Raw genomic sequence first — 7915 nt, 5'->3', positions numbered from 1 at the left:
ATCACAGAAGGCCACCAAATTCCTCAGGCATGACTTGCCCCTGGTAAAGCCATGTTGGTTATTACCAATCACCTCTTTGCTTTTCATGTGCCTAAGCATAGCTTCCAGGACAATCTGCTCCATGGTCTTGCCAGGTACAGAGGTGAGACTGACTAGTCTGTCATTTCCTGGTTCTTCCATTTTCCCTTTTTAAAAATAGGGTTTATATTTCCCTTTTCCCGGTCATCAGGAACATCGTCTGGCTGCCAGGATTTCTCAGAAATTATAGGTAGTGGCTTAACAACTACATTTGCCATTTTCCTCAGGACCTGAGGTTGAATCTCATCAGGACCCATGGACTTATGCACATTCAGGTTCCTTAGATGGTCTTGAACCTGATCCTCCTCTACAGTGGGCTCAGGGGGTTTGTTCTTCCGGTCTCCATCTTTGCTTGTCTTTGCCTGGTCAGTGTGGCTAGAGAAGTTAAGAGTTGAGGACTGAGGAAAAGAATTCATGAAGAACCTCAACCTTTTCTTTATCTAGGGTAGGCAGTTCTCCTGTTTCCTTCCAGAGGGGGGCTCACATTATCCCTAGCCTTCCTTTCACATGTAGCATACCTGTAGAAGCCTTCCTTGTTATCCTTAATGTCCCTGGCTAGCCTCAATTCCAGCTGTGCCTTAGCTTCCTTGACCATGTCTCTAGCTTCTCTTACGACTCTGTATTTCTCCCAGGCCATTTGTCCTCCCTTCCACCTCTTAAAGGCCTCTTTTGTTTTCCCCCTGGGTTTCCTCAGTGCTTCCTTACTCATCCACACAGGCTTTCTGGCATTTTTGCCTGATTTCCTCCGTGTTAAAGTTTTTAGAAGATTTCCTCCATGAAATAGTTTTTAGAAGCTTGTGGAAGACACAATTTCAGGTTTTCTGCTGCATTTCCCTCCAGAAATTCAACTTTTATCAGACGTGGTTTGTGTTTAATGCATCTATTTGTAGCATATAGATGAATCCTCTCAAAATTGACATGCTGTCAACTAATGAAATGGATATGGCAAGGGACCATCAACAAATGTGAAGTGGCAATAAATCTGCTACTTCGTGCATGCTTTGCATAAGTTGATGATAAGTGTTCTTTGTTATCATCAACTGTATATGTTTACAGGCTGGCTTTTCAGGCTCCTTCTTTTCTAAAAGAATTTTCAAGTCTTACATGGTATTAAAAATCTGACAAAATAATTTTTTGCAGAGCTCAGGGCCACCTATGAATCTGAAAGGAAGTCGCTTGAAGATTCCTTTAAAGAGAAGCAGGAATTGCTGGAGGTTTGTTAAGGGCTGGGGTCATTGCAACAGTCTAAAACTAAAAAGGCAGTTTGGAGATGTGCACTGAATTCTTGGCCTAACTATACCATATGTTTTCGTTTCAGAAAAAAGTCAGTGAACTAAAAAGTGCAAATGAGTCTCTGAGTGAGAAGCTGAAATTAGAAGAACAAAAGCAAATAGCCAAAGAAAAAGCTGATCCTGTAAGTCTTTATCTTCAGAAGTAATGTGGATGAGGAGATCTTGCCTGGATTTATTTTGTTGCATAATATGAAGGGTTTGCAATGAAGCCTGGTAGCATTCCCACACTTAGTAATATTTTATGTAAATGGCTTGCCTGTCAGAAGTTCTTCACAATGCAATACAATACTGTGTATTAACTTTACCTTTATAAATCTATAAAGCTGTTGAGTATCTAAGTCAGGGGTGTAAATAATGACCTGAGTTAAATTGAAGACCTATGTGTATGCAAAGTTGTATCATAGCTTTTTTTCTGGACAGCTAATAACTGTTCTAATGGTGCTGTGGTCAGCATGGGCTTATATCACTGCTACAAAACTCACTTCTTGTACTTGAGTCTTTAATGCATTTATTCAAACATTAATTCATGCTTGTTGCTGATTTATCCTTCAGATAAACTTTTATTCTGTCCTGCATTTCCTTCCAAGGCTGCTGTTATTTCTGATGCTCCTGGGATAGAAATGTGTTCTGAGAGAGGTTTTTCATGGACTGGAAGGGTTAGACACAAAGATGTTTATCTTTCTGGTTACCTGGGAATAACCAGAATACCACTATTATTGCTTATTCCACAAAGAGAATTTCCACACTTAAAAACTTACTTAGGATGCCTCTAGTGGAAGTTGCCCCAGTTTTCACTGGAATTTAATTTTCTCTTACTGCTTATTCTAGTGGCAGGACAGAGCTGCCACAAGAATCTGCAACCACAATATGTTGCTGTGGTAGTGAGAGTTTGAACTGCATTCCATAGGCATGCTCAGATGTTGTTTAAATTAAAGAAGCAATAGTCAAGTGCCTTGACACAGCTGCAGATGTACTTTGCATCCTGACAGCATAAGATGCATCCTAAGCTTGAGGCTTCTCTATGGAAAAATACTGATTTGATTCAACATATTCATTTGAACTAAACTCAAATTCTGTCAGAATTCCCTATAGCCCTTTGAAGACAGAGACATATTTCCAAATCTCCAGTATCATTTAGATGGTGTCACCTGACATTCCCAGTTCTTTTGCTAAAAACTTTTGTAGGCCTTTCAGTCTTTTCAGTTGGCTGTGTGTTCTGCTATGAGTAGCTAATGTGGGGGCTCAGATTGAACTTTGAAAAGACATTTTATGACCACTGGACCAGAGGAGAGAAATAAAATAAGTTTAATATTGAACATACTGTAAGCTGCAGTTAAAGGTCTCAGAGTAATTTTTTTCACTAGCTCCTAGACTCCATGTAAAGTCACACAAAGGAGGAACAAATTGTCTTCTACCTTCACTGAAGCAGCACAGCACACTCCACCCCCACACAGACTTGTGTTCAAAAGAGGATGTTAAAAAAGAATCACTAATGCAATAGTCCTTAAAAACAGGCAGGAGAATGAACTGCATAGGTGATGGAGCCCCTGTTAGCTGTGACTGCACCCCACAGAACTGCAGGAGTTGTCTTCCAGTCTGAGGTATCTGGTTTGGCAGTGAAGCTGTTACTCAGTGCAGTGCACCTGTATTCTTACCCAAATATATGGTAAAAGAAGGTTTGTTTGATTTTGAAGATAAACTTAGTTACACAACACACTTAATCACTGATTTGATTTCTGGTTTGTGTTTCATTTGTCCTACCTGGAAGTGGACTAAGATTTGCTTTATTTTCCATATTTTTGTCTGTGATTTGTTTTTGAAATGCAGAGAATGTATTTTACTCTGCAGTGTTTGAATGGTTCCTTACTCTGAAAAATAGGTACTTGAGGGAACCCTGCTCTGCTCTTCCATCTCCCAGAAAGCAGAAAAAATTAAAAAGAAAGTCCTAACTTCTTGTATTGTTGATAAGTCATAGGTGTAGAGCAGTTGAAGATTTGTATGTGCAATTGCATTGCTAGGCTTTGGGAGAATGTAAAACTGAAAATTTTGAATTTCTGCTTATAAACCAGCTAACTTCAGACTCAAACCAGGGAAGATCAGCTACAGTCAAGGTCAGAGCTTTAAACTTCTACTGCTTGTTTGAACTATTCCAGTGTCTGAAAACTCTTCAAATGTTTACTCTAATTATCTCTTGGGATGGGTTATGAGTAATGTGAAGTAAATTTCAGAACTCCTAGCCTTAAAAGGGAACCTTTGGGCACTCCTCTGGAACAAGTTTTGCTGTGACAGTGTTAGCGCCTTCCTTTGACTCACAAGGGCTTTTCATGTCTGTGCATTAAGTGTTTTCTGAACAACTTCTAAGGAAACCTGCAACTGTCCACCTACACCGAAGGGCAAACAAAATCAGGAGAGAAAATGGTATCAGATCAGAATGGTATCACCATTCAGGGTACTAAGCAAACTCTCTGGAAATCTTTCAGAAAAACCCACGGATTACGTACCTGGAACAGGAGCTGGAAAGTTTGAAAGCCGTGCTGGAGATAAAGAATGAGAAACTCCATCAGCAGGACATAAAGCTAATGAAGGTGGAAAGACTGGTGAGTGTTCCTTGGGGTTGTGTCTCCTAGTTGTGTTCTATGAACTTGCGCTGGTCAGACTTACATGCAAGAATTTCTTTTTTGTTTGAAAGGAAACATGAAATCATGATGGGACAGCATTGGGTGTAATGTAGAGAGGGGGAAAGGATTACCCGGTGCTGTAAATGACCTTTTAACCTCTTACAACAACTGCTGGTTTGCATACACTAATGCTAAGTTAGTACAGGATTATCTGTGAGCCTCTTCCACATCCCCTTTTTTCCTCCCTTTTTTCTCCCTCAGCCTCCAAACTAAAAAATCCTTACCTCATTTGCTTGAGTGGTACGGAAAATAGATGGCACTGTCAGGAAAACATTAACAGGGAAGTTACCCTAATTTAACAAGAAGGGATCAAGTATGAAATGGAATAAATGTTTGTTAGCTTAGCTCAATCACTTTATCTATTATCTTTAAGCTACTTGTTTAGCTGTGTGGATTTGCTCCTGACCTGTGCATAATTCCATGTGAAAAGGCAATTTTGGGGCCAGGAGCAGTAGTAGCTTAGCATGCTTTTGTTTGTGGCAGGATTGGGTCCTTCTCCTGGGTGGGGCCTCTGAACACTGTTGTAATACTTGCTTAAGCATGATTTTAGTGAGGAAGTATAGAAAGAGGTTTGCATGTAAAGCAATACATTCTTGTTGGTTGTTCAGTATTGTACAGCAGCATGTGTTACTCAGGGCTGCAATTACTAATAAATCACTAGTAAACCTTCACCTTTTCTGACAGATGTTTGCCACAGTGTAGAAGCACTTGGACCACCCAACCATTTAGTCAGTTTTTTCCTTATTTTTTTTATAACATCCTCCAGCAATGAAGTGGAATCAGGAGAGCAACAGGGAAAGCCACTTACACAGAGGAGCTCTTGAATTTGTCATGTTACTCTATTATTTCTAGACAGTCTTGTCTGCAACAGTTTCTAAAACTGCTGCCCATCACTGGCAGAAATTAGTAGAATGTGCTGGTTAACTAATAGATCCCTTATCCAGTCCTCCTTTGTTGGCATCTAATCAGCACAAGTGGCAAAGTGCCAGTGCTGTGCAAGGCTAAGGTAAGGTGGATCTATTTTACTATTGGAGAACATTAAGCCATGGTAGCAGGTCAGTCTGACATTGCTTCAGATTTTTATATCCACTGTAACAAGGTCTGGAAAATCAATGGTGAACATCTGTGATAGATCTTGATGAGTGCATGCGTGAGTTTTATTTTAAACTGTGATCTTCTTTCTAAGGTGGAGAACTCCACAATCTTAATGGAGAAATTAAATAAGGTTCAGCAAGAAAATGAGGAATTAAAAGCTCGGATGGACAAGCACGTGCAGCTTTCAAGGTGAAAAATACTTTTGGACTTTTAGGTGTTCTTATAAAGCAGGGGGAAGGGGTTCCTGTGACAAGAAAGAAAATCTTGTATGAATATCAGTGAAAGTGATTTTGTTGTACTCTTGTATAAGAACATATACCTTTCTGCCCTACTCAAATCTCTGCAAATGCACATTCCTTTGTCGAAAAACAAGCAGGAACAGATTGTAAGAGGGTAAAGGCTCAGTATGTTCTTCAAAACATTATTTCAGAGAACACAAAGCAACTCAGAAATATCATCATACAAAGTTTGTCACTTTTAAGTATTACTGGCATGTGAGCTACACCTGGGTTTACTTTCAACCACTTCAGTGAGGGGTTTATCCCCAGTTTAAATCTGTGTGCAATGGCAATCATTTAGCAATAATAGTAATATTTAGTATGATTAAAATGGGTCTGAGGTTCTTGCAACTTCAGCTTTTGCTTAAATGAATAGTCAGGCTCTTCCAGTTTGAAGGAAACTGCAACTTCTGTATAGAGCTGAGCCTGCAACAAGACCCAAAGGTTCCAGCACAGCCATTTAAAAGCATCTATCATTGGCAGTAGGACAAGTCTCACTTTTCAGGTGCTTTTTCTGGCCTTTAGGGATGTTTTACTGGGACTTTCTCCTGCTTTCTGTAAGCTACCAGTTTAGATCCAGCAAGGATGTGAACATGCTAAATCCTTCTTTAAGGATGGAACTTAGTTGTGAGCCAATTCTGAAATTTCAAACCTTTCTTTAACAATTAAGCTCAATACTGTAGCTTCTAACTTGGATTATGTGTTCTGTTGTAAATCTTCTGTTTGCAGGCAACTTTCTACGGAGCAAGCTGTTTTACAGGAGTCACTAGAGAAAGAGTCAAAAGTGAACAAGCGCCTGTCAATGGAAAATGAAGAACTTCTGTGGAAGTTGCACAATGGTGACCTACGCAGCCCAAGGAAAGCGCCTCCCAGCTCTTTATCTCTGCCTCTTGAGTCCCGTCGAAATTCTGGTAACTTCTCTAGTCCCACAGTGTCGCCAAGATGACATCTCTTAAGAAAAAAAGGAGATTGCATTTCATTTTTGATCTGCAAAACCAATCCTAACTGTCATTACAGGAGCAAGACTGTATTACCGGATTAAGACAACTGAACTGGAAACTATTTGGTGCGAAAACAACGTTAAGGGACTGTGAATACCAGACTAAGACATTCGCTTCTCCCAAAAAGACTTGTTTATGACCTCTATGAACATTGTTGCACAAAGCACTTACAGAGCAAGGAAAGACTTGTTCATTGCCTTTTCACCTAACTGTAAGAAGAAGCTCAGGGGCTTAGAGATAAGATCACAGCCTTTATATTATGTTCTTATCACTGACACTTTTGTAAGGCTGTGTGTGTGCATGTGCTGTGGATGGAATGGATGTAACACATTTATGTTTAATGTTGCCTTCTTTGCTGTGTATGTCATCAAGGATTAAAGCTGAAGATTAAACACTGACATGTACTTCCTTGATAGCATTGTCAGTATGCATGTTTTCAGCAGAGTACCCTCACCTGAGAATGAGGGGAAACTGCCACTAGCAGGTTAGTTTCCTTCATCTTTCTGGTTTCAGTTTGGTTAAAAAAAATGGCATTAAAAGCGTTGTCAACTGACCCATTAGTGTCTTGGCCAACCTGAGTATGCAGCTCTAAATTAATTTTAGAAACAAACTGAATTACAGCCATATTTTGCATGGGTTCTTGTTTTTGTGTCCATGCACAACTCTGCCTTTAGGAGGAGACTTTTTTTTTTTTTTCAGGATACAGTGGATTTTGGCTTTCAAGTCAGCAGGGTCAGAAGTTACTAGTTGAGTTGCAGGTTTAGAAGCCTAGACGTGCTGAAAAAGAATAGCTAATTTCCCCAGAACAGCATGCCCATTCCTGAGGATAGATGTAAATTTGAAAACCAAAGAGAAGAACGCAATAATTGTCACTAGGTGCATTCTTAACTCAGTTCTCAAGAATCTTATGTAATTTTTGAATTCCTATGTAGCTGGTGGCACACTGCCTTTTTAAGCATTAGTATTAATTAAGCAAAGTATTAACATTCCTCAGAATTGGCTAAATTCACCTGAGGAAGAGGGAAAAGGTGGTATTTTACCTTGCTAATTCTGCCATACCTTCCCTCCTAGACTGCAGAATATTGGTGCTTTACCAGTTCATTTGGTGAAAGATCCTGTACAAGACATTCTGCAGGGTGGGAGAAGAATTATCCTGGGTGCTGGAACTGGAGGATGAGGGTGTCAGCATTTCTGGGAATGTCACACGCTGAGCTTCAGCTTCAACAAGGTTAATCATGTAGTCTTGCTCCATCCTTGATCAGACCTGTTTAAGATGTCTACTTTGTACCTACTATACACAGGTTCAACTTCAAATTAATATTACAAAACACTATTGATGCTTACAGTAGATTGAGTTGTACCTTAGGGCCAGGACTACTGCTACACTACTGGTTAGCTAATGCTGTTAGCTGCCCATACAATTTGCCATAACAGTGACCAGTATCTGCTGAGTTTCCCTGTGTTTTTCAGTAGCCTGGGGACAGGAATCAAGG

At 39.9% G+C, this 7915-nt stretch overlaps 1 protein-coding gene across 1 annotated transcript; it reads left to right on the top strand.

The window, feature by feature from the left end:
• Positions 1-1211: 1211 nt before the first annotated feature.
• LOC103810556 (microtubule-associated tumor suppressor 1 homolog) lies at positions 1212-6807 on the top strand (the record flags this gene model as incomplete). The annotated part of the gene is made up of 5 exons (XM_009083463.1): positions 1212-1292; positions 1397-1492; positions 3851-3967; positions 5235-5332; positions 6151-6807. Coding segments are annotated over 5 exons (609 nt in total), but the record flags the coding sequence as incomplete, so codon positions are not given.
• Between the last annotated feature and the right edge of the window lie 1108 nt (positions 6808-7915).

This window comes from Acanthisitta chloris, unplaced genomic scaffold, assembly GCF_000695815.1.
Source record: "Acanthisitta chloris isolate BGI_N310 unplaced genomic scaffold, ASM69581v1 scaffold11061, whole genome shotgun sequence".
NCBI lineage: Eukaryota > Metazoa > Chordata > Aves > Passeriformes > Acanthisittidae > Acanthisitta > Acanthisitta chloris.
The sequence above is the reverse complement of the archived record's forward strand: the minus strand, read 5'-3'. Positions and strand labels throughout refer to the sequence as shown.